This window comes from Mobula hypostoma, chromosome 2 (genome assembly GCF_963921235.1).
Source record: "Mobula hypostoma chromosome 2, sMobHyp1.1, whole genome shotgun sequence".
NCBI classification, from domain to species: Eukaryota; Metazoa; Chordata; class Chondrichthyes; order Myliobatiformes; family Myliobatidae; genus Mobula; species Mobula hypostoma.
Window position 1 is genome coordinate 160,960,875 of NC_086098.1, and position 27,738 is coordinate 160,988,612.

At 42.0% G+C, this 27,738-nt stretch overlaps 1 protein-coding gene across 1 annotated transcript in view; it reads right to left on the reverse strand.

Annotated features, from left to right (window-relative positions):
• The window catches only part of LOC134342616 (myosin-7-like), a 137,991-nt gene that overhangs the window by 93,310 nt on the left and 16,943 nt on the right, over window positions 1-27,738 (reverse strand). Inside the window, exons 10-16 of the mRNA XM_063040949.1 lie at window positions 26,784-26,882; window positions 21,560-21,663; window positions 16,225-16,363; window positions 10,649-10,767; window positions 7,736-7,885; window positions 6,569-6,739; window positions 2,148-2,327 (exon numbers count right to left, since the gene is read on the reverse strand). Of these exons, the coding sequence (XP_062897019.1) occupies window positions 2,148-2,327; window positions 6,569-6,739; window positions 7,736-7,885; window positions 10,649-10,767; window positions 16,225-16,363; window positions 21,560-21,663; window positions 26,784-26,882 (962 nt within the window). The remainder of the gene's footprint in view (window positions 1-2,147; window positions 2,328-6,568; window positions 6,740-7,735; window positions 7,886-10,648; window positions 10,768-16,224; window positions 16,364-21,559; window positions 21,664-26,783; window positions 26,883-27,738) is intronic.

Here is a 27,738-nt window from a genome sequence, read left to right on the forward strand (position 1 = left end):
CTGTGAGACTAATGAATACCCTGCTAACACTGAGGTCTCGTCAAAAGGACAGCCAGCTGTTTACTGTTCATCCATGCTGCACACTTCACAGGCATTTGAATTATATTTTATTAACTTATTTGTGATAATATTTTGTTTTATGTGCTGTATGTGATATACAGTGGTATGCAAAAGTTTGAGCACCCCTGGTCAAAATTTCTGTTACTGTGAATAGTTAAGTGAGTAGAAGATGAACTGATCTCCAAAAGTCATAAAGTTAAAGATGAAACATTCTTTTCAACACGTTAAGCAAGATTAGTGTATTATTTTTGTTTTGTACAACTTTAGAGTGAAAAAAAAGGAAATGAGCACCATGCAAAAGTTTGGGCACCCAAAGAGATTTGAGCTCTCAGATAACTCTTACCAAGGTCTCAGACCTTAATTAGATTGTTAGGGCTATGGCTTGTTCACAGTCATTGTTAGGAAAGGCCAGGTGATGCAAATTTCAAAGCTTTATAAATACCCTGACTCCTCAAACCTTGTCCCAATAATCAGCAACCATGAGCTCTTCTAAGCAGCTACCTAGCACTCTGAAAATTAAAATAAATGATGCCCACAAAGCAGGAGAAGGCTATAAGAAGATAGCAAAGCGTTTTCAGGTAGCCGTTTCCTCAGTTCGTAATGTAATTAAGAAATGGCAGTTAACAGGAACGGTGGAGGTCAAGTTGAGGTCTGGAAGATCAAGAAAACTTTCCGAGAGAACTGCTCGTAGGATTGCTAGAAAGGCAAATCAAAACCCCCATTTGACTGCAAAAGGCCTTGAGGAAGATTTAGCAGACTCTAGAGTGGTGGTGCACTGTTCTACTGTGCAGTGACACCTGCACAAATATGACCTTCATGGAAGAGTCATCAGAAGAAAACATTTCCTGTGTCCTCACCATAAAATTCAGCATCAGAAGTTTGCAAAGGAACATTTAAACAAATCTGATGCATTTTGGAAACAAGTCCTGTGGACTGATGAGGTTAAAATAGAACTTATTGGCCGCAATGAGCAAAGGTACGTTTGGAGAGAAAAGGGTGCAGAATTTCATAAAAAGAACACCTCTCCAACTGTTAAGCATGGGAGTGGATCAATCATGCTTTGGGCTTGTGTTGTAGCCAGTGGCATGGGGAACATTTACTGGTAGAGGGAAGAATGAGTTCAATTAAATACCGGCAAATTCTGGAAGCAAACATCACACCATCTGTAAAAAAGCTGAAGATGAAAAGAGGATGGCTTCTACAACGGATAATGATCATAAACACACCTCAAAATCCACAATGGACTACCTCAAGAGGCACAAGCTGAAGGTTTTGCCATGGCCCTCACAGTCCCCTGACCTAAACATCATCGAAAATCTGTGGATAGACCTCAAAAGAGCAGTGCATACAAGACAGCCCAAGAACCTTGCAGAACTAGAAGCCTTTTGCAAAGAAGAATGGGCAAAAATCCCCCAAACAAGAATTGAAAGACTCTTAACGTATACAAGCTGTGATACTTGTCAAAGGGAGTGTTACTAAGTACTGACCATGCAAGGTGCCCAAACTTTTGCTTCGGGCCCTTTTCCTTTTTTGTTATTTTGAAACTGTAAAAGATGGAAATTAAAAAGTAATCTTGCTTAAAATATTAAAGAAATGTGTCATCTTTAACTTTATGCCTTTTAGAAATCAGGTCTTCTTTTACTTGCTTAGCTATTCACCGCAACAGAAATTTTGACCAGAGTGCCCAAACGTTTGCATGCCACAATATGTTTTGTGGATCCACCGTGGTCCAGAGAAACGTTGTTTCATTTGGTTGAATATATGTACAGTCAGATGACAATAAACTTGAACTTGAACCATAGATTAATTCTGTCCCTTTCAGCCAAAACCTTGGACCAGTTTATATCATTATAATATTCTATACTCTACACCTGTAATATGCTTCCATTATCTTTATCCAACCCTCAATATCCATTGACATTCTAGGTTTCTTGCTCATTTGACCTTTCATATTTAAAGAAACATGTGGCCCTGAACCTTCTTGAACTCATGCATTTCCTCTCAGATACTGTTACATCAGTGTAGTGCTTGGCAGTATAATGTTTTCACACATGTAATCATGCTTTTGTACAAACTGACTAACTTACCACACCGGCATAATGAACCAGCTCAAAGTGAGCTTCATATTTGCGTTTTTTGTCTGGCCGTGGTTTCTGCAGATTGGGAGATTTGCCAAGGTGATTGTCATATAGCTTGGCTTTGAACGACATGTCTGTGGCTTTTGGGAACATGCATTCCTCTTCCAGGATTGACAGGATACCTAGAGGCTGGATCAAACATGAAAATACTTAATTACAAATGAGCATTCTTGGTACTAGATCTAGTCTGTAGATAATGTTCTATAGTATGAGCACCAGAGGCACAAAGACTACAAGCTCTAATTTCCAAATGCCTTGGTAATTATTCCAAGATTTTTATTTAAATGTTAATTCCAAGAATTTCAAAGTTAATTGTATTCTGCATAATCATTAATGTAACCTAATTATATAGCATAAACAGAATACTTAATCAAAATACGGTTCTCAAGGTGTTGTATCTAAATGCACATAGTATAAGAAATAAAGTGGATGATCTTGTTGCGCTATTACAGATTGCCAGGTATGATGTTGTGACCATCAATGAATCATGGCTGAAGAATGGTTGTAGCTGGGAGCTGAACGTCCCATTGTATCGGAGGGATAGGAAAGTAGGCAGAGGGGGTGGTGTGGTTCTACTGGTAAAGAATGGCATCAAATCAATAGGAAGATGTGACTTAGGATCGGTAGATGTTGAATCCTTGTGGGTTGAGTTAAGAAAAAGTTAAGGGTAAAAGGACGTTGATAGCAGTTATATAGAGGCCTCCCAACAGTGGCTGGGAGGTGGACCACAGGTTACAACAGGAAATAGAACAGGCGAGTCAAAAGGGCAATGTTATGGCAGCCATGAGAGATTTTAATATGCAGGTCAATTGGGAGGATCAGGCTGGTAATGGATCTCAAGAGAGTGAGTTTGTTGACTACCTAAGAGATGAATTTTTAGAGCAGTTCGTCATTGAGCCTACTCAGTGATCAGCTATACTGGATTGGGTGTTATGTAATGAACCGGAGGCAGTTAGGGAGCTTAAGGACCAATTAGCCTGACAGTAGTTGGGAAGAAGTTAGAGTCAATTGTTAAGGATGAGGTGATGGAGTACTTGGTGACACAAGACAAGAGAGTACAAATTCAGCATGGTTTCCTTCAGGGAAAATCCTACCTGAAGAACCTGTAGAAATTCTTTGAGGAGATTACAAGTAGGATAGATAAAGGGGATGTAGTGGATGTTGTATATTTAGACTTTCAGAAGACCTTTGACAAGGTGCCACACATGAGGCTGCTTACCAAGTTAACAACCTATGGTATTACAGGAAAGTTACCCTCAATCTTTTATGTTGCAATGAATAAAGTCCTAACTTATTCAATCTTTCCTCATAACTCAGTTCCTCCAGGCTCAGCAACGTCCTTGTATATTTTCTCTGCACTCTTTCAACCTTTTTTAAATCTAACCTGTATGTTGGTGGCCAAAACTGCACACAATACTGCAAATTAGGCCTCACAATTGTCTTATACAACTTAAACATAATCTCCTGTATTCAATACTTAATTTATGAAAGCCTACCTGTTCTTCTGATGTGTGTTCTTTGACGTTAAGTTCCTAACTATGATTTTCTTTCAGCCACTATTCAGTGATGCCCACCTGCCGATACTCAGCTGCGCTAGAAGTTTATCTACCTTATTTTGTATATTGCAACCATTCAATTATAACACCTTACAGAGTCTTCATTAGAACATTAGTATGGTTACAAGACAACAAATAAAATTGACAAAGAATAGATGGATCAGACGTTGATGAGCTGTGAATTACAGGGAGATGGGTTGTGAATTGCACATTGATGAGCTGTGAATTGCACATTAATGAGCATGAATTACAAATTGATCAGCTGTGACTCACAGGTATATAGGTTGTGAGCTATGGCCACTTTATATGTGGAATGAGGGAACTAGGTATCATTGAAATAATAGTGGTGGGATAGAATGGACTTGTCTTAAACCTACAAGCAGAAGAGTAGGATGTATCAAATAGTCACCTCTCCACTGAAAGGAATTATTCGTATCCTGTTTGTCAATCTTTGTTTGCTTCTGACCGTAAAAATATCAAACAACTCAAAGCCTCAATGAAAACCTTATCAGAGTTGTCTCTGAAATTTTATAGTTAGATCACAAGGCACAGGAACAGAAAAAGGCCATTCAGCCCATTCATTGATTGAATGAAAGCTCTTTGCATCTACAAATGTTATTTTTAAAAATCATCGCTACCTTGACAACCTTAATCTGCCCCAGTTATGGGCGTCCCCTCTACACACTCCATCCCACACTCTCTCAACAAGTTTCCATTTCTGACGAAGGCTCCTTGACCCAAAACATTGATTATTCTATAAGAAATAGGAGCAGGAGACGGCCATCCGGCCCATCGAGCCTGCCACGCCATTCAATAAGATCATGGCTGATCTGGCCATGGACTCATCTTCACCTACCTGCCTTTTCCCCATAACCCTTAATTCCCCTACTATGCAAAAATCTATTCAACCTTGTCTTAAATACATTTACGGAAGTAGCCTCCACTGCTTTATTGGTTAGAGAATTCCACAGATTTACCACTCTCTAGGAATGGCAGTTCCTCCTCATTTCCGTCCTAAATCCACTCCCCTGAATGTTGAGGCTATGTCCCCTAGTTCTAGTCTCACCTACCCTTCCATATTTGTATATGCTTTAATAAGGTCTCCTCTCATTCTTTTGAATTCCAGCAAGTACATTCCCAGGCAACTCAATCTTCTCATAGTCTAACCCCCTCATCTCTGGAATCAACCTGGTGAACCTTCTCTGTACTGTCTCCAAAGCCAGTATTATCCTTCCTCAAGGAAGGAGACCAGGACTGCACACGATACTCCAGGTGCGGCCTCACCAGTACCCTGTATAGTTGCAGCATGACCTCTCTGCTCTTGAATTCAATCCCTCTAGCAATGAAGGCCAATGTTCCAGTTGCCTTCTTGATAGCTGGCTGCACCTGTAAACCAACCTTTCGTGATTCATGCACAAGCACTCCCAACTCCCTCTGCACAGCAGCATGCTGCAATTATTTACCATTTAAATAATAATCTGCTCTTTGAGTTTTCCTTCCAAATGGATGACCTTACATTTACCAAAATCGTACTCCATCTGCCAGACCCTTGCCCACTCACTTAACCTATCTATATCTCTCTGCAGACTCTCTGTATCTTCTGTACAATTTGCTTTTCCATTCAATTTAGTATCATCAGCAATCTTGGATACACTACACTCAGTCCCCTCTTCCTGATCATTACTGAATAGTTGCAGGCCCAGCAGCGCACCGCTCATCATTGATTGGCATCCAGAGTAACACCCATGTATCACAACTCTCTGCTTTCTATTAGCTAACCAATCCTCTATCCCATGCTAATACATCTCCCCCAACTGTATGCGTGCTTATCTTATGGCTAAGTCTTTTATGTGGCACCTTATCAAAGACCTTCTGGAAATCCAAGTAAATAACATCCATCAGTTCCCCTCTATCCACTGCACTTATTATATCCTCAAAGAACTCCAGTAAGTTTGTCAAACAGGGCCTGCCTTTGCTGAATCCATGCTGTGTCTGCCTGATGGATCCATTTCTTTCCACATGCCACACTATTTCTTTATTTAATGATAGCTTCAAGCATTTTCCCAACTACAGCTGTTAAACTAACTGACCTGCCTTTTGCCGACATCCTTTTTTGAACTGTGGTGTGACACTCACCATCTTCCAATCTGCCAGGACCTGTCCAGTGTCCAGAGAATTTTGGTAAATCATCACCAAAGCCTCTCTATAACTTCTGCCATTTCTTTCAGTACGCTAGGATGCATTCCATCAGGACCAGGAGACGTGTCTATCTTCAGGTCCACAAGTTTGTTCAGCACTACCTCTTTAGTGACAGCTATTGTATCGAGGTCCACACCACCCATCGCATCCATAACATCTCTGTTTGGCATGTTAGCTGGGTCCTCCACCATGAAGACTGACACAATATAGTCATTCAAAGCCTCTGCCATTAACTCATTACTCAATATCAATTCCCCCTTCTCGTTGCACTCCCTCTGTCATTAACGTATCTTCCATTATGTATGGAGAACAGACATAGACCAATAATCCTAATGAGGTCCCACTAGGGCTCCCTAAAATTGCAACAAGATATCTGTATTCCTCCACTCAAACCCTCTTGTAGACAGCTGTAGATTTCAGAGAGAAGGTGGGCCACAACCTTGGAGGTTGCCCCTAATGGAAAGATAAAGTTTAGTATAGGTTAGGGTACAAGGATGAAGTAAATTAGAACATATTGTCAAACATTACAAAGATCGGAATGTCTAATTATCTGTTCCCTAAGATCAAGTACATATTTTAGAATTAAAAGAAATATAGTTTAAGCAAAGTTTTTACCTTTTCAATCAGATCAATACAAGCCTGCAGATCCAGACCAAAGTCAATGAAGACCCATTCGATACCTTCCTTCTTATACTCCTCTTGCTCCAGCACAAACATATGGTGATTGAAAAACTGTTGCAGCTTTTCATTAGTGAAGTTGATGCAGAGTTGCTCGAAGCTGTTATACTGGAGTCCAGAGAAAGAGGGAGGAGGATGAAAAAGATGCAAAAAAAACAGATGAAGAAAGAGAGAGGGAAATGGGATATGGAGAGACAAATAGAAAGAATAAGGAAGAAGGGAAGAATTAGCAGGTGAAGGAGCGAAAATAGTTTGGAGGAGGGGTGAGGGATTTAGAGAGAAAAAGGGAGGGAAATCCAGAAGAGAGTAGGAAGGGGAGAGGCAGGAAGAGGAAAGGAAAGGGGAAGTGGGAAAGGAAAGGGGAAGTGGGAAAGGAAAGGGGAAGTGGGAAAGAACAGAGGAGATAGAAGGGATAGAGATGAAAAAACAGACAGTTGGAAGGAAGAGGAGCACAGACAAAGGGGAGAGCAGGTGAGAAGGACAGACAGCAAGAAAAAAGAAACAGAGAAAGAGAAGAAGAGAGGAAGGGAAGGTGGGTAAAGAGAGAACATTATGTTAATTAAGAATGTGGTCTGTATGATTGATGAACCAGTACAGTAATTATGAGCATTATTTCATGATGTAAATATCATTCTGCAATTTACAACACACTTAGATTCTGTGTCTTGTAGAGTGGGTGCATTCTCAGAGTGAGAACTCCAACCCCCTCCTCAATCCAGGGTCATCAGGGGAAGGAGGCCAATGGAGTTATCCGTTGTTTCTTTCCTGGGCATTTCCTCCCCCTACCCATATCTGATACATTCAGCACTAGGTTCCCTTGTGATTCGTTCCTTCAAGATGGTTCTCTCCCACCCCGCCGGCAACCGATTACCACCTGGTTTGCAACATAGTTGTCTCTCCAGTATAGTGTCTGTGCTGATAACCTACTACTTTACCACACTCGAGAGCAGCTTCAGCAAGGCCACTCAAACACTTTCTTCAGCCTACGAACTACACTTGCAGTGAATCAGATTGTCATAAATTACAATCTGTGGTCCTTGCGCCTGGTGCTCTGAGACTTTCTATCAGGTTAGTTTTGAAGTGGTTGTATACTGAAAATCTTACATCAAATATTTCAAAGCCTGCAATGTCCAGGACTCCGATGAAGAACTGTCTCGCAAGCTTTGTATCCAAAGTTTTATTGATGCGTATAACTAGCCACTTAAACATACGATCGTAAGTGGCCTTTGCCAGTGCCCCTACGGCATAGATGACCTGGAAGAGATAAAATAGCGTCTTACATTTGCTGAATAATTTTCTACAGGAGATCAATAATAATCATTGATGTGTTCCATTGCTGCCTCTTTGACAACGAATGACTTTTATGTAATTTAGCACAACACTCATCAAGTAAAAAACAGTGAGCACCAAGAGTTGCTGATCTCTGTCCCTCCAGAGCAACACTCACAAAATGCTGGAGGAACTCAGCAGAGCAGACAGTCTCCCTCCAGTCTCACTCACTTTGTCTCTAATAGCTTTTGAAGCATTCAGAGATTTTGTCTCAGATCTCAGATCTCAGGGTCAGGTCACAGATCTCTCAGTGGGTGAGCATCTGGGGGACAGTGACCACTGCTCCCTGGCCTTTAGCATTATCATGGAAAAGGATAGAATCAGAGAGGACAGGAGAATTTTTAATTGGGGAAAGGCAAATTATGAGGCTGTAAGGCTAGAACTTGCAGGTGTGAATTGGGATGATGTTTTTGCAGGGAAATGTACTATGGACATGTGGTCGATGTTTAGATATCTCTTGCAGGATGTTAGGGATAAATTTGTCCCAGTCAGGAAGATACAGAATGGTAGAATGAAGGAACCATGGGTGACAAGTGAGGTGGAAAATCTAGTCAGGTGGAAGAAGGCAGCATACATGAGGTTTAGGAAGCAAGGATCAGATGGGTCTATTGAGGAATATAGGGAAGCAAGAAAGGAGCTTAGGAAGGGGCTGAGGAGAGCAAGAAGGGGGCATGTGAAGGCCTTGGCAAGTAGGGTAAAGGAAAACCCAAGGCATTCTTCAATTATGTGAAGAACAAAAGGATGACAGGAGTGAAGGTAGGACCGATTAGAAATAAAGGTGGAAAGATGTGCCTGGAGGCTGTGGAAGTGAGCAAGGGCCTCAATGAATAATTCTCTTCGTTATTCAGCAATGAGAGGGAACTTGATGACGGTGAGGACAATATGAGTGAGGTTGATGTTCTGGAGCATGTTGATATTAGGGGAGAGGAGGTGTTGGAGTTATGAAAATACATTAGGACGAATAAGTCCCCGGGGCCTGACGGAATATTCCCCAGGCTGCTCCATGAGGTGAGGGAAGAGACTACTGAGCCTTTGGCTAGGATCTTTATGTCATCGTTGTCTAGGGGAATGGTACCGGAGGATCGGAGGGAGGCGAATGTTGTCCCCTTGTTCAAAAAAGGTAGTAGGGATAGTCCGTGTAATTATAGACCAGTGAGCCTTACGTCTGTGGTGAGAAAGCTGTTGGAAAAGATTCTTAGAGATAGGGTCTATGGGCATTTAAAGAATCATGGTCTGATCAGGGACAGTCAGTATGGCTTTGTGAAGGGCAGATCATGTCTAACAAGCCTGATAGAGTGGGCAGCCAGCGCCTCTTCCCCAGGGCACCACGGCTCAATACAAGAGGACATGGCTTTAAGGTAAGGGGTGGGAAGTTCAAGGGGGATATTAGAGGAAGGTTTTTTACTCAGAGAGTGGTTGGTGTGTTGAATGCACTGCCTGAGTCAGTGGTGGGGGCTGATATACTAGTGAAATTTAAGAGACTACTAGATAGGTACATGTAGGACTTTAAAGTGGGGTGTTATATGGGAGGCAGGGTTTGAGGGTCAGCACAACAATGTGGGCCAAAGGGCCTGTACTGTGCTGTGCTATTATATTCTATTCTATTTGCTGTACAAGTTGGTCAGGAATCAAAATTTGGAGTGTAATCTGTGTTAGGATCCAGAAACTTAAAAACCTTACTGTGCTGCAGAAGTATTTGTATCAAGGAATGCAAGGATTTCTGGGAAATGTCCTTTACCAATTAGTTCGGTAAAACATTCAGCATGGACATGGTGGACTAAAAAGCCAGCCCAAACTCAAGAAGGTTTAATTGAAATGATTCTCACATGCCAAGAAATAAGAAAATGAAACGATGGCCCCTGAACTCCGAGTGAACGGCAGGCAGGGAAATTTCCAATATTGCAAGTTCTTATCTTGGTCTGTCTTCTGCCAAGTCTCTAGTATGATAAGTCAGGTTGAGGGGCTTGGCAGTGGCTCTCTTGGTGATAAGTCAGTTTGAGGGGCTTGGCAGTGGCTCTCTTGGTGAGTCCTGGCCAACCTCACAAACATTTTTCATTATGGTATGAAGGGGAATCGCCCTCCTGTCATATTCAAAATCTCAGCAATTCAAGACCTCTGCCAGATACTCCAACCTCACGGCCAGGTGCCCAGTCATCCGTGGAGTCTGGAACAGAGGCCAGAGAGATGCCAGGAAGTGCTTAAGCAGTGTTAGGGCTCCTGAAAGAGCACTTAATTGGTACAAATTGTTAGATCTGATATTCAGGCCAAGTACAGGTCTGTAACAGTCCAGATGGAGAAACAGGAGTGGAGAATTCAGGCTGACGTGATCACGTTGTAGTGTGGTCAGCATTAAAAATGCCTGCAGGAAGCATAGAGTCCAGGCTTTGCAAGACCATGGGTTAAACACCTATATTCTAAGTTCTTGGCCATACAAATGCCAGTTCCTCACCGTGAGATTTTCTTACAGTTATTTTGCTGATCATAAATATTGTTGAGCCAAAGACATGGATCAGATTGACCTTCAATCAGTCATTATTACCGGGTGCACGTGATGGGAAATTGATGAGATAGAACTGTTCAGGTTCACACCTTCATTATTCACACCACGTATTCCACACATCACACACACTTCACCAATGCGAGGATCCCCACCAGTAATATTGAACCCAATGCATCCTGCTGTATTACCTGAGCAACAGTCTGTCCCTTGGTCACGTATTCATTTCCTACTTTGACCCGTGGGTGGACGAGACCTTTCAGCAGGTCAGCAGAACTGATACCCATCAGGTATGCAGCTTTGTCTGCATCTACAATATGAAGAACCAAGATTGAGCAAACCCTGAGACTGACACCAAAATGTTTATTATAGGTTTATGGGGTCTAAAGATCCCCTAGCAGCAGCAAACTGAGGAGCAGATCAGCAGGCAGATTCTGGAAAGGTGCAAAAATAATGGGATTGTTGCCATGGGTGACTTTAACTTCCCTAATATTTATTTGTACCTTCTTAGTGAAGTAGAGTTTGTTAGGAAAGATTCCTGATGCATAGGTTGAGAGAGCTAAGGCTTTTCTCCTTAGAGCAAAGGAGGTGAGAGGCAAATTGACAGAGGTGTACAAGATGATAGCAGTTCGAGTGGACAGCCAGAGACTTTTGCCCAGAGCAGATTTTTTTCCACACAGTGAAGATAAAACCTCTATTTTTTATGTTCTCAGTGTTTGTCTTCTTGTCCCTTGGAATGCAAATGAGTATTGTGCAGGGAATGGTAAAATGCAATGTGTGTCAGTGGTCTGTGTTCTAAATTGATTCTGTTGGGCAACACATTGCAAAAGGGTATACAACTGTGCATTCAGACAGGTACAAATTGATTCTGTTGGAACTGTGCCTAACGTGTCCTTACCTTAGAAATTACCTAGGGTTACCCATAGCCCTCTATTTTTCTGAGCTCCATGTACCTATCCAGGAGTCTCTTAAAAGACCCTATCGTATCCGCCTCCACCGCCGCCGCCGGCAGCCCATTCCACCACTCACCACTCTCTGCGTAAAAATCTTACCCCTGACATCTCTGTACCTACTTCAAAACACCTTAAAACTGTGCCCTCTCGTGCTAGCCATTTCATCCTGGGAAAAAGCCTCTGATTATCCACATGATCAATGATCACACGATCAATGCCTCTCATCACCTTGTACACCTCTATCAGGTCACCCCTCATCCTCTGTCACTCCAAGGAAAAAGGGCCGAGTTCACTCAACCTATTCTCATAATAGGTTCTGAATTGTTTGATCCTGACTTCCAAAGATTTACATACTGTTCTTTTTTCTTCTTGACTAAATTCGTCACCTCTCTGGACATCCAGGGTTCTCTTATCTTTCATCCCCATCCTTCCTTCTAACAGGAATATATCTTTCCTGTACCCTGTGCAATTGATCTTTAAGTACCCTCCACATGTCTGATGTGGATTTGCCAGAGAAGAGGCATTCCCATTTAACACTTGTTAGTTCCTGCCTAATGCCCTTGTAATTTGCCCTACTCCAATTTACCTATTCTTACCTATAGCTATCCTGAAACATAGGGAGTTGTAATCACTGTTCCCTAATTAAGACCGTAAGATATAGGAGCTGAACTAGGCCATTCAGCCCATTGAGTCTGCTCCCCCATTCAATCATGGCTGATCCAATTCTTCCAGTCATTCCCACTCCCCTGTCTTCTCCCCATATCTTTTGATGCCCTGATTAATCAAGAACCTATCTATCTCTGCCTTAAATGCACCCGATGGATTGGTCCTCCACAGCCACTCGTGGCAACAAATTCCACAGATTTACCACCCTTTGACTAAAGCAATTCCTCCGCATCTCTGTTCTAAACAGACATCCTTCAATCCTGAAGTCGTGCCCTCCTGTCCTAGACTCCCCTACCATGGGAAATAATTTTGCCATATCTAATTTTTTCAGGCCTTTTAACATTCTGAATGTTTCTATGAGATTCCCCCTCATTCTCCTGAACTCCAGGGAATACAGCCCAAGAGCTGCCAGACGTTCCTCATATGGTAACCCTTTCATTCCTGGAATTATTTTCGTGTATCTTCTCTGAACCCTCTCCATTGTCCACAACCCCTTATCCAAAATTCTGAGATCTGAAAAGCTCCGAAAACTGAAGTTTCTGGCGCGCCAACAGCTGATGTCACTCAGGTGTGATGTGGCAGCCACTAGCAGAGGCCGCCAGACGTCAGTTGTGGCTCAGCGCTCGTACTGGTTACACATGCATTTGCTGTTCGCTGATATTTTGTGTTCACTGTTGACTTTGTGTTTAAGTTCACTGTGAAAATGTCAAAAAGAGCTGGAGATACCCCTATGGGTAAGAATTAGAAATTAGAGAGAAGAAAGCATCTATCATTATCAATAACGCAGAAAATGGAGATATTGCAGAAGCTTGATTGTGGTGTGTCTGTGCGGTGTCTTACATTGACGAATTTGCCAAGATAATATCTGATGAAAACCTTAGCCCTGAACAAATTTACAATGCTGATGAAACACTTAACTATACGTTTTGCATTCACTGTTGACTTTGTGTTTAATTTCACTGTGAAAATGTTAAAAAGAGTGCGGGTCGGGAAAACCCAGAAGTTCTCTCTCCAGCACTTGTTGTTTGAGCATATACATTTTCTTGTCATTATTCCCTAAACAATACATTTTAACAACTATTTACATAGCAGTTACATTGTATTAGGTATTATAAGTAATCTAGAGATGATTTAAAGTATACAGAAGGATGTGCATAGGTCCAGGGCTCCCCCGGGTCCTAAAGTCTACCCACACTGAGACAGGTTAAATAAGGAGGGATTCTGAAATCCGAAAAATTCTGAATTCCGAAATGCAACTGGCCTCAAGGATTTCAAATAAGGAATTATGGACCTGTATATCCTTTCTAAAATAAGGAGCCCAAAACTGCACACAATACTCCAAGTGTGGTTGCAACATCACATCCCTGCTCTTATATTCTATACCTCTAGAAATGAATGCCAACATTGCATTCGCTTTCTTCACTACCGACTCAACTTGGAGGTTAACCTTTAGGGTATCCTGCACAAGGACTCCCAAGTCCCTTTGCATCCCTACATTTTGAATTCTCTCCCCCTCTAAATAATAGTCCGCCCGTTTATTTCTTCCATCAAAGTGCATGATCATACACTTTCCAAAATTGTATTTCATTTGCCACTTCTTTGCCCATTCCCATAAACTATCTCAAGCATGAGGACATCTGCAGATGCTGGAATTTCAAGCAACACACATAAAAATTGTTGGTGAACGCAACAGGTCAGGCAGCATCTCTAGGAAGAGGTACAGTCAACGTTTCGGGCCGAGACCCTTTGTCAGGACTGATGAAGGGTCTCGGCCTGAAACGTCGACTGTACCTCTTCCTAGAGATGCTGCCTGACCTGCTGCGCTCACCAGCAATTTTTATGTGTTTCTCCTGAACTATCTGTTTCTCTGTTCAATTGGCCAGGCTCATTACGCAGCACCAGGTATAGTATGGCCTCCTCTCGTCGACATATTGATTTTAGGAACTTTCCTGGATACACTTAACAAATTCAGTCCCATCTAAACCTCTTACACTAAGAAGGTCCCAGTTTATATTAGAGAAGTTGAAATCCCCCATGACAACAACCCTATATAAAGAATGTAAAAAGAATCTTAAGAAAGAAATTAGAAAAGCTAAAAGAAGATATGAGGTTGCTTTGGCAAGTAAGGTGAAAATAAATCCTAAGGGTTTCTACCATTATATAAATAGCAAAAGGATAGAGGGGGATAAAATTAGTCCCTTGGAGAATCAGAGTGGATGGCTATGTGTGAAGCCAAAAGAGATGGGGGAGATTCTTAACGATTTCTTTTCTTTGATATTCACTAAGGAGAAGGATATTGAATTGTGTAAGATAAGGGAAACAGGTAGAGAAGTTATGGAAACTATGTTAATTAAAGAAGAAATAGTACTGGAGCTTTTAAGGAATATAAGAGTGGATAAGTCTCCGGGTCCTGACAGGATATTCCCTAGCAACACTCACAACACGCTGTAGGAACACAGCAGGTCGGGCAGCATCTGTGGAAACGTTGACTGTACCTCTTCCTAGAGATGCTGCCTGGCCTGCTGCGTTCACCAGCAACTTTGATGTGTGTTGCTTGAATTTCCAGCATCTGCAGAATTCCTTGTGTTTACTAGAATGTTACCTGGGTTTCATCACCTAAGTTACAGAGACAGGTTGAACAAGTTGGGTCTTTATTCTTTGGAACGTAAAAGGTTGAGGGGGGACTTGATAGAGGTATTTAAAATTATCAGAGGGATAGATAGAGTTGATATGGATAGACTTTTTCCATTCAGAGTGGGGGAGATTCAAGCAAGAGGACATGAGTTGAGAGTTAAAGGGCAAAAGTTTAGGGGTAACATGTGGGGGAACTTCTTTACTCAGAGAGTGGTAGCTGTGTGGAACGAGCTTCCAGCAGAAGTGGTTGAGGCAGGTTCGATGTTGTCGTTTAAAGTTAAATTGGATAGATATATGGACAGGAAAGGAATGGAGGGTTATGGGCTGAGTGCAGGTCGGTGGGACTAGGTGAGAGTAAGAGTTCGGCAGGGACTAGAAGGGCCAAGATGGCCTGTTTCCGTGCTGTAATTGCTATATGGTTATATAGTTATTATTTTTATACTTTTCCTTAATCTGATTACATACCTGTTTCTCAATTTCTGGTGGCTATTAGGGGGTCTGTAGTACCATCCCAACATACAAAGGTGTGATTGCTCCCTTCCTATTCCTGAGTTTCACCCAAATGGACTCAGTCTGACTCCTCTGAGTGCAGCTGTAATATTGTCCCTGATAAGAAGTGCAACTCCATCCCCTCTTTTGCTTCCTCCGCTATCTTTTCTAATTGCCCATTCCTGCTCCCCTCTCAACCAAGCTTTCAGTAATGGCCACAACCCACAACTTAGAAGTTCCATGTACTGATCCGTGCTCTGAGTATATCTGAGGAGCAAACCCTTCGGGTACTCGGTGAGGCACTGCAGCCTCTTGCATTCTACATACATATGGCACACAGAATCATTTAGGCTCCAGGAATGATGGTCAGCTTGCAATTCCATGAACCAGCCTAAAATATGTTGCACAAGACTGCTCTAAACAATACCCTCCGCCCCAGGACTGCAATGTGCAATGGTAGTTTGCTTAGCATTTAGGATTAGGATCCCAGGACTAAGATTGCTAATTAAATCAAAGTTAAAGGAGCCATTATGCACATAATGGTGTATTACTGACAATGCTGCTGTACTGGAAAACTGGCATTAACACATGCCGTCCCTGTTGCTGCACTCTGCTGGGCAGGCAACCTTGGTGTCAGGAACTAGATGCGACTCACTGCCAGTATCCCTGCAGCCATGGATTGCTCACAGCTTGGTGTGGAGAATGCCTGGGAGATGGGTGTTGGCTAGTGCAGGGCGATATCCTGACCGACACAGCAAATGCATTGGTCAGGGGCAGCTGGTTAGATAGCAGCTTCTGCCAATTCCAACAGGAGGTGATGACAGAGGCTCCAACATCTGGGAAGTCTCATCTACCAGACCCAGCAACAGCACGTGCTTACTGTGCTGCCAGGCTACACTCATCCCGACCCACAACGAACCAAGAACAATTCATTCTACAGAAGTACCAGCAGACAGGGTATGAGATTGTGATCGATGCTTGAGGGAAAGTTACTCTGTACCCGTGAGCCAAGCCATTGACCTTACTTTCAGTTCCATCTGGCTCTGCCTGCTCTTCCCGTTGCTTCTGCTTGAACTTCAAATTTCCAAAGTGCATGATCGCTCCCACTATCTTGTAGCAGCCGTACTTCTCATCTGAGCTGAAGCCCAATATGTCCATGGCATGCTATTCAAAAAAAAACAAATATAAATAATTCTCCATGTTTATACCTATTTCCATGTCAGTCTCTGAAAATGCATTATTGTTCTCTAGACCATGAATTGACTACCTCTAGACCCTGCAGAATTACTTCGACCAGCACTGGGGGCACATCCTGAGATAGTACCCTATGCCCAACCACAACCAGAGTGGATGTGGAGAGGATGCTTCTTACGTAGGAGTATCCAGAACTAGAGGACATAGCCTCAAAATTAAGGGGTGACCTTTTAGAACAGAGGTAAGGAGGAATTTTTTTGGCCAGAGAGTAGTGAATCTGTGGAATGCTCTGCCACAGACTGCAGTGGAGGCCAAGTCTGTGAGTATATTTAAGGCAGAGGTTAATAGTTTCCTGATTGGTCAGAGCATCGAACGATATGGTGAGAAGGCGGGTGTGTGGGGTTGAGTGGGATCCAGGATCAGTCATGATGGAATGGTGGGGCAGACTTGATGGGCTGAATGGCCTAATTCTGCTCCTGTCTCTCATGGTCTTGTGGTCTTCTGGCATAATTTGTATCATTCCACATCAATCAACTCATGTACTGCTATAGGAAGAGAGTGAGATGAGGGAGACTACCAAATTTCACTTTCAAAGAGCAGACGTAGGACATTTAGTCCAGCTGCCAGCCGAATTTAAACCATGCCCAATAGTTCCAACAAATCAGAAAGAGGATGATATTGGTCTATGAGCAGAAATGCTCCCCAACCTGTGGAATGTCCAAGAACTATTGCTCTTGAATATTCTCTTCTCTTCTTGTACAACTGAGTTACAGATGATAGCTATGTGGCTGTTCAGAGAAGCCCTCTGTACTCTGCCAAAATACTCTCGGGGATCTACTGAACTACCTTCCTGCTCGAGTTTGTGTTCCTGCCAGCTATGTGGTCCATCTGTCTCCAAGGACCTGAGTTATAGGGGAAGGTTGAATAGGTTAGGACTTTAGAAGAATGGGGGGAAATCTTATAGATGTATACAAAATTATGAGAGGCATAGATAGGATAAATACATGTATCCTTCCCCGCCCCCCACACACTCTCCAAGGATATGTGAGACTGGAACTAGAAATCATAGGTTTAAGGTTAAAGGTTTAAGGGGAACCTGAGGAGGAATTTCTTCACTCAGAGGATGGTGAAAGTGTGGAATGAGCTGCCAGCAGAGGTGCCGGATAAGAGTTCATCTGCAATATTTAAGAAAAGTTTCGATAGGTACCGTACATAGATAAACAGAGTGTGGAGGGCTATATTCCTAATGCAGGCAGATGGGACGAGGCAGAGAAATAGGCAGGCGTGCACCAAATGGGCTGTAGGATCTGTTCTGTGTCTGTGCTGTGGTGCTCTATATCTATATGACTGTTTTGGAACGGGATCTACATTCTCTTCAGCTACCTCTTTTAGAATCCTGGGTGTAGTCCATCCAGTCCAGATAACTTATCCACCTTCAGACCTTTCAGTTTCCTAAGCACCTCCACGTTAGCCTTGCTGTAATTTTCATTAAGGAATTTCAATACTGAGGTTGGAAGAGAAGCCTGAATGGAGAAATTCTAACATGGAATTCTGAGGAAGGTTTGAGAGTGGCTGAATAATCAGATTTTTGTGGTAAATGGAAGACTGGAGGTGGAAGACGTTATAAAGAATTTATTGTGACAGATGGTAATCATGGCTAAACATTGCAACACACGTATGCAAGAACATAGGAGTAGGCAGAGTGTGTCCTGCTGTAGAATATGTTCATGGATGATCTGCTCCAGGATTCTACTTCTCTGTTGTGCTAGTTCCATTTTGCCCTCAGTTCCTTGATCCTTCAAACATTTATCTAACTCTTCCTCAAATACCTCTAGTCATACTGTTTCAACAATCCTCCAAAGTTGAGAACTCAAGAGAATTACCATCTTCTATGTCAAGAAATTCCAAGGAACCTCTTTTAACAGACCACCCTCATAGCTTGAAACAATATTCCCTTGTTCAAGACTGACCTAATAATGGAAACCTCTGAACATCTACCTTTCAATGCTCCTTTGAGATCTTGTATGTTTCAATAAGTTACCACCTTATTCTTCTAAATTTAAAATAAAATGATATTTTTTAGCTTGCTGTTGAAGGACAATTCTATTATCATTGGGATGATACATAAATCATTTCTGGATTTCTTCCATGGCTAGTCTATCTTTTCTAAGGTAAAGGGATTCGGGTTGTCCAAAGAACTACAGGTGCAGCCTCACCAACATCCTGCAGAATTGTACAATGCCTCTATTACTAAACTCTTACCCTCTTTCAGTAATATAATACCCGAGGGCATACTTTTAAGATGATTGGATGAAAGAATGGGGGAGGGGGATGTCAGAGGTAGTTTTATTTTACACAGAGAATGGTGGCTGAATTGGACATGCTGCCAGGGGTAGTGGTAGGGGCAGATACATTAGGGGCATTTAATAAAACTCATAGATAGGCACATAGATAATAGAAAAATAGAGGGTTAAGTAGGAGGGAAGGGTTAGATTGATCTTAGGTTAAGACGATAAGACCATAAGATACAGAGCAGAATTAAGCCTTTTGGCACATCGACTTTGCTTTGCCATTTTGTCATAGCTGATCCATTTTTCTCTCAGCCCCAACCTCCTGTCTTCCCCCGCCCTCGTATTGCTTCATGCCCTGACCAATGAAAAATCTATGAACCTCTGCATTAAATATACATTAAGACAGCTGCCCCGGGCAACAAATTCCACAAATTCACTACCCTCTGGCTAAAGAAATTCCCCCTCATCTCTATTCTAAAAGGACACCCTCTATTCTGAGGTCATGTTCTCCAGTCTTGGACTCTCCCACCATAGGAAACACCCTCTCCACATCCACTCTATCAAGGCCTTTCACCATTTGATAGGTTTCAATTCGGTCACCCCTCATTCTTCTGAATTCCAGTGAATACAGGCCAAGAGCCACCAAATGTCCTTCATATTTCAAGCCGTTCAATCCCAGAATGATATTCGTGAATCTTCTTTGAACTCTCTCCAGTTTCAGTACCTTGTTTCTAAGATAAGGCACCAAAATTGTTTTCTATACTCCAAGTGAGGCCTCACCAGTGCTTTATAAAGTTACAACATGACATCCTTGCTTTTATATTCTAGTCCTCTTTAAATGAATGCTAACATTGTATTTGCCTTCCTCACTACAGACTCAATCTGCAAACTAACCTTTAGGGACTCCTGCACAAGGACTCCTAAGTCCCTTCGCACCTCAGTTTTTGTATTTCCTCTCCATTTAGAAAATAGCCAACCCTTTTATTTCTTCTACCAAAGTACATGACCATATACTTCCTGACACTATTCCATCTGCCACTTCTTTGCCCATTCTCTTAATCTGCCTCAGTCCTTCTGTAGCCTCTCTACTTCCTCAAAACTACCTGCCCCTCCACCTACCTTCCTATTGTCTGCAAAATTTGCAATAAAGCCATCAATTCCATCATCCAACTCATTGATATATAATGTAAAAAGAATTGGTCCCAACACAGACCCCTGTGGAACACCACTAGTCACCGGTAGCCAGTCAGAAAAGGCTTCCTTTATTCCCACGGTTTGCCTCCTGCCAATCTGCCACTACTTTATCCATGCTAGAATCACACCTGTGATACTATGGGCTCGTAACTTGTTAAGCAGCCTCATGTGTGGCACCTTGTCAAAGGCTTTCTGAAAATCTCAGACATAACATCAACCGATTCTCCTTTGTCTATCGTGCTTGTTATATCTTCAAAGAATTTCAATAGATTTGTCAGACAAGATTTTCCCTTGAGGAAATCACACTGACTATGGCCTATTTTATCATGTGCCTCCAAATACCCTGAAATTACATCCTTCCCAATATTTTCCCAATCACTGAGGTTTGATTAACTGGCCTAGTTTCCTTTCTTCTGCCTCTCTCCCTTTTTGAAGGAGTGACAATTGCAGTTTTCCAGTCTTCTGAAACCATTCCAGAATCCAGTGATTCTTGAAAAATCATTACTAGTGCTTCCACAATCTCTTCAGCCACCATTTTTAGAACCCTGGGGTGTACACCATCTGATCCAGGTAACTTATCTACCTTCAGACCTTTCAGTTTCCCAAGAACCTTCTCCCTATTAATGGTAACTTCACAGATTTCATGACCCCTGACACCTCTAATTTTCATGATACTAGAATAGGTTATAAGGTTGGCACAATATTGTGGGCCAAAGGTCCTGCACTGTGTTGTAGTGTTCTATGTTCTCATAAAGGCCAATAAGCCATTAGCTGCCCTAGCAACATGCCGCACCTGCACAGTAACATGTAGGTTCCTCTGCTTTCCACTCATTCACATTTCCTCTCCACTTAAACAACAGCTTGTTTTTGGTTTCTTCTGCCAAAGTGGATGAGCTCACATATTCCTAAATCAAACTCCACTGGCCAAGATTGTCCTCTACTCACTCAACCTATCTATAGCCTGTTGCAAAGTCCAAATGTTATCACTGCATCATGCCCTCCCACCTACTGTTGTGTCAGACACTCTGCCCCATCCTCTAAGACAATAAATAATTGATGGTGAAGAACTGATTGATTCTTGAACACCCCACTTGAACATCCTAAGAACACACACACAAATGCTGGAGGAACTCAGCAGGTCAAGCAGCATCTATGGAAATCAAAAAAACAGTTGATGTTTCAGGGCAAGACCCTTCTTCAGGACTGAAATGGAAGGGAATTAAAGGGTTGGATAAGGAGGAATCTGATAGGAAAGGAGAATGGACCATAGGAGAAAGGGCAGGAGGAGGGGACTGAGGGGTAAGTTATAGGCAGGCTGCAGAGATCACAGAGGGGAAAGAGGGTTGCTCCACTACAAAGTCTCTATGTGGAACGCCTACCCTGAAGAAGTTTAAGCCTTCTCTTCGATGGGAGTTCAGTGAAACTATCTCTCACTGCTCCCTCACTGAAATTTTTGCTGTCTGCCTATCACTTCCCCCTGGATCCCCTCTTCCCTCCCTTTCCCCTATGCTCTAGTCTCCTCTCCTATCAGATTCCTTCTTATCTAGCCGTTTACTTTTTCCGCCCATTTGGCTTCACCTATCACCTTCCAGCTAGCCTTCTTTTACGCAGCAACATATATAAAACGCTACTTCTGTTTTCCCTTTCCCCTCACGACTGATTAATATCACGATACACTTACATCTGTTGCCTGGAGCTCTTCCCCATCATCCAGGTTATCCACTAAAACGACTCCTTGAGAGCAGAAGTGGTAATCGAACGGATTGCTGCTTACCAGTAACATATCTGGAAAAGAGGAACATCATCAGTGTCACAGGGGACATTCTAAAACTGAGAAGAGGGCATTTCCCCAACCCAATCCTTTCAGGATCAAAGCAGTCATAGAACACTACAACACATACTATTTATTTGCCTAATCCCATCAACCTGCACCCAAACCAAAGACCTCCATGTACCTATCCAAATTTCCCTCAAAAGTTGAAAATCGAACCCACATCCACCACTGCACCTGGCAGCTCATTCCACACTCATGCCACCCTCTGAGTGAAGAAATTCTCGCTCATCTTCCCTTTGAAAGGGTGCAGAGAAGGCTTACAAGGATGTTGCCGGGACTTGAGAAACTGAGTTACAGAGAAAGGTTGAATAAGTTAGGACTTTATTCCCTGGAGCGTAGAAGAATGAGGGAAGATTTGATAGAGGTATATAAAATTATGATGGGTATGGATAGAGTGAATGCAAGCAGGCTTTTTCCACTGAGGCAAGGGGAGAAAAAAACCAGAGGACATGGGTTAAGGGTGAGGGGGGAAAAGTTTAAAGGGAACATTGGGGGGGCTTCTTCACACAGAGAGTGGTGGGAGTGTGGAATGAGCTGCCAGATGAGGTGGTAAATGGGGGTTCTTTTTTAACTTTTAAGAATAAATTGGACAGATACATGGATGGGAGGTGTATGGAGGGATACGGTCCGTGTGCAGGTCAGTGGGACTAGGCAGAAAATGGTTTGGCACAGCCAAGAAGGGCCAAAAGGTCTGTTTCTGTGCTGTAGTTTTTCTATGGTTTCTATTCGAAACAAGGACTTTTGTTTCGACGTTTTGCTGATCTGAAGAATGGATTTTTGGATCCTGATTAAATTAGGTTCTAGATATCTCATTTACCTGTCACCAAAGATCCATACTGTAGATCCAGCATGAATCATAATAATCCATAAAACCCCCAGTGGAGTTCTGACTAGACAGCAACTCTATGGGGGAGTTGATAAACTGGGGAAGAATTAAATTTATTGGAAAACTGCAGCGAAATGACCCTCTTACAGAAAGACTATTTGCCTAAACGATAATGGATAAGGAATGTTGGCAAACCTGAGGTGATATTATTCAAGATACATTGCAAATGGCAGCCCCTCCTTTACACAGTTTCCTGTTGGCAGTACGAGGGGTGATTGATAAGTTCATGGCCCAAGGTAGAAGGAATCAATTTTAGAAAACCTAGCACATTTATTTTTCAGCAAAGTCCCCTCCTACATTTACACACATAGCCCAGTGGTCATGGAGCATACGGATCCCTTCTTTGTAGAAGTCGGTGTCTTGGACCTCCAGGTGGTCCACAGCAGGGGTGATTGATAAGTTCATGGCCTAAGGTAGAAGGAGATGAGTTATGCAGCTCTCATTACATTCACGTGCATTTCCACTCTGAGTGATTATGCAGAAAGTTTGAAGTTAATAACTTATCTCCTTCTACCTTAGGCCACAAACCTATCAATCACCCCTGCTGTGGACCACCTGGAGGTCCAAGACGCTGACTTCTACAAAGAAGGGATCCGTATGCTCCACAACCACTGGACTAAGCGTGTAAATGTAGGAGGGGACTATGTTGAAGAATAAATGTGCTAGGTTTTCTAAAATTGACTCCTTTTATTTTATGCCACGAACTTATCAATCCGCGCCCCCCCCCCACCCCCACCCCGTATAAGGTGAAGAATGAGCAACTGCCTCTTTGGTAGTTTCCTGATCATGAACAAGGCAGCAATCCCAAGGAAAGGAAAGAGAGGCACATTATCTTTATTCTTTGGAGCGTAGAAGGTTGAGGGGGGATTTGATGGAGGTATTTAAGATTATGAGAGGGATAGATAGAGTTGATGTGGATAGGCTTTTTCCGTTGAGAGTGGGAGAGATTCAAACAAGAGGACATGAGTTGAGAGTTAAAGGGCAAAAGTTTAGGGGTAACATGAGGGGGAACTTCTTTACTCAGAAAGTGGTAGCTGTGTGGAATGAGCTTCCAGCAGAAGTGGTTGAGGCAGGTTCGATGTTGTTGTTTAAAGTTAAATTGGATAGATATACGGATAGGAAAGGAATGGAGGGTTATGGGCTGAGTGCAGGTCGGTGGGACTAGGTGAGAGTAAGAGTTCGGCAGGGACCAGAAGGGCCGAGATGGCCTGTTTCCATGCTGTAATTGTTATATGGTTATATCTATACTGTGCTAGTGTTGTAGGATCGTGTTGATCTCCCACCTGCATTATTTTCTTTTCAAATCTTTTTATTGTTATATTATACAAAAGAAATAACACAAGTACATTGAAGTAACAACACTTACAATGTCTCAAAAAAGACATTACCTTAAAGATTGAAAAAAAATTTGTGATAACAAAAAAAAATCTACTAAGCAGAAAAAGTGAGAAAAAAGAACCCATTAGGTGTACAACCCCGGAGCCACGCGTCATACAAAAAGCTTCTAAAAATAAACATCAAACCGCCAGCGAGAAAAGAAACTATACGAAAAAATTTACAATTAGATCGTGGAAAAGATCTATCAATTAGCTCAAATGATAATAACAAGCAAATGAGCCCCATCTTTTCTCAAAATCAAACATAGGCTCAAAAGCTCTACTTCTAATTTTCTCCAAACTAAGGCAAAGCATCACTTGAGAGAACCATTGTGACAAAGTGGGAGCTGATGTACCCTTCCACTTCAGCAAAATGGCCCTCCTAGCTATCAATGTAACAAATGCAATAACATGTTGCAAATAATGCAGCTGCATTATTTTGATTCTGAATGTACAGAGTTTCTAAGAGGAATCCAGATGTGATCACCTCAAGGCTTTGTTGGGTGTACCATCCTTCTTTGGACAAATCTGATTTGCCATGTATTTTTTTTTTACAATTTTCTTTGAAAACAGAAATATACCAAAATGCCCGGAGTGATCTGTTTTTATGATCAGGATGGGCCATTACAAGGACACTTGGTACAATCTCTTCTGAGAAAGAGGAGCCACCTAAGAATGAGTCTATATAGATAAAGTCTATGCAGAAGCAAATAAATCTACAATACTGAAATAGAAGTAGACTATGATGAGACAATCAGCATGTCATTGATACCTGTGGAACAAGAAACAAATCTAATATTTGGCAAAGCTAACTCATTACTCTTTCCACAGACACTGCCTTACTTTCCTACATTTTCTGTTCCAGCTTCTGCTGATTTTTTTATTTACAATAGTTACTAGCTGTATAATATTCTCTGTGTACATTTCCAGCAGAGCTAGATCAAAATTGCAGGCACTATAATACTGGAGACAAATGTTTCCTTTCATCACCAGGAAATAATGTGGATGTTGAAGTCTTCCCTCTTCTAAAAATCAAATGTTCTTCAATTTCCTTCATTTTGCTGCCAGAGTTCACTAAATGTCTGAATGAGGCCTGCCATCAGCAATGGGCAAATTGACCAGCATCATTGAGCAAGGAAGGGGTATCAGTGAATAATCTCAACATCCTTCATAATAAATTTTGTGCTGCTTTTACCCATCACACAGTTTTCCAAAATATTGATTGTCAATTAAACCCTGTATAGAAACAATTCTAAGAATTACTATCACAAGGATCACAGTAACAAATGAACTGACTTCAACGCCTCTCCAGCCCAGTGGGAAGCCCCATTTTCGGCAGGCTACTTCTTTCAGGAGACTTTTTAAGATATCTGATCTTGTTTCTGTCTATCCTTATTTTTCTTCTTTCCTCTTTAATTTCCTGTGTGGATTCAAATAATTCTAGTTTCCTCTCCTTCCCAGCCCTTCCACTGCTCATTTCCCAATCCCTTCAGACAACTGGTTTAGACCATAGTGTCCATTCATTTTTCTGATGTGCTGCTGTCTTCGTTCAAACATCCTCAGTGCACTCCTAGACAAGAACATGTAAAAACTTAAATTTTTAATTGTAAGTTTAACTAACTTACATAATTCTACAGATGTACGGAGAAGATTCTGATTGGTTGCATCATGGCCTGGTGGGGAGGCTCCAATGCAGAGGGTTGCAAACATTTGTGTAATGTTGCTCAGCTAGCTCCATCACGGATACATCCTCCCCATTACTGAGGACATCTTCAAGAAACTGTCCCTCAAGAAGGTGACATTCATCATCAAGGACCCTCACCAACCTGGGACATGCCCTTTTCTCATTACTATCCTCGAGGAGGTAGAGAGGCCTGAGACCCACACTCAACAATTTAGGAAAAGTTTCTTCCCCACCACCATCAGATTTCTTAACAACCTATGAACTCATGAACAATAACTCATTATTCATGAGTTATTTCTGCACTACTTATTTATTTCTGTTAAGGCATCAGTTAGTCTTGCGAGACCATGGATCTGCACCTGGAAAGTCTTCACTCTCCAGGGCGCAAGCCTGGGCAAGGTTGTATGGAAGACCGGCAGTTGCTCATGCTGTAAGTCTCCCCTCTCCACGACACCGAAGTTATCCAAGGGAAGGGCACTAGGGCCAATACAGCTTGGCACCGGTGTCGTCGCAGAGCAATGTGTGATTAAGTGCCTTGCTCAAGGACACAACACGCTGCCTCAGCTGGGGATTGAACTCACGACCTTCAGATCACTAGTCCAATGCCTTAACCACTTGGCCACGTGCCCACATATTTCTGTAATTTATAGTAAATTTTATGCCTTTGCACAGTACAGCTGAAGGAAAAAAAAACACATTTTCACATCATATAAATCAGTGATAATAAACCTGATTCTAATTCTAAAAGGATTTGGCTCAGTCCCCCATTTCAGCCAAATCAGGCCCACGGATTTTGCAGTGTAGCTGCTTAAAGTTCAGTAATAGGGCAAACATCTTCACCAAGTGGTCATTTCCCAACATGAGGCTGGACAGTGATATTTTACCCAGCCTAATCCAGATCCTTGATGTTCATGCAGACAGGATCCACTGGATCTTGAATAGAAGAATAAAATTGGTTGGCATTATTCTGTGATAACACAAACAACTGTGTTTGTTTGGACTATTTCTACAATCCTCATCTACATATATACCTCAAGGATGCTTTAAACTCATAGAGGTTGGTTACGTTGTCAAGTTATTAGACTTGAGAGCATTTTACCATTTGGGAATGAAGCTTGCACTCACCGAAAAGCTCTGGTTTTCTGCCAGAGAATATCTGGTAATAAATGTGGTAACTCCTTTCACCAGGCTGCTGGAATATCACTCTTGATTTTTCAAGAAGATCTAAAAGTCAAAGGTTAGATATTATGACCGTTCCACAGATGTTTCCCTTGTTACCAAATGGAATGGTGCAGCACAACTAAACTGACTATGAAGAAACAATATTATAGGACCTGAAGTTACTTCTGAGACTGGGCCCTGTCTGGACGTGGAAGACAAAGTTTCACCAAATAACCACGAGTTACAATACAGCTCTTCAAGTCCTTCATAATTGTTGGAAATTATGTTTTATCCTCCTTGCTCTGTTCTTCTTCACAAGTTGAAATAACTTGTCAGTATTTATTCTGTCAGCCCCTTCCATAAGGAGGATAATTTGCAGAGAAGGGTTCTAATTTTCATATATAGAGTTGGAATAGGTAAGTCCTTTCCAGGCCAGAGGGATGAAGCTAGTGAGGTCTCTTGGTTCTTAATTATTTTACTATTTACATTAATGACCTGGAGGATAGGTTTTCCAGTTTGCTGATGAGATGAAAATAGGTGGAAGGATATTAAGATTCTACAACGGGACATCAATAGATTGAATGGAAACCTAGGCACACAATTTAATATGGGAAAGTGTGAGGTAAAACACTTCACTGCTGTTTGGACGATTTGTTCTTTTTTTCACACGTTGGGTGTTTGATGTTTTCTTTGAACGAACTCCATAAATAGTTCTTTGTTTTGTAGCTACCTGCAGCAAGATGAATCTCAGGGTTGTACAATTTACTGTGTACATATTTTGACAATAAATGTACTTTGAATCTTTGAATTATTATCTAACTAGAGAGAAACTGCAAATCCATAAATTTCAGAGGGATCTGGTTGTTCCAGCCTATAAAATTTAGCAAGCAGGTTCAACAAGTAGCAGAAAACAGATTGC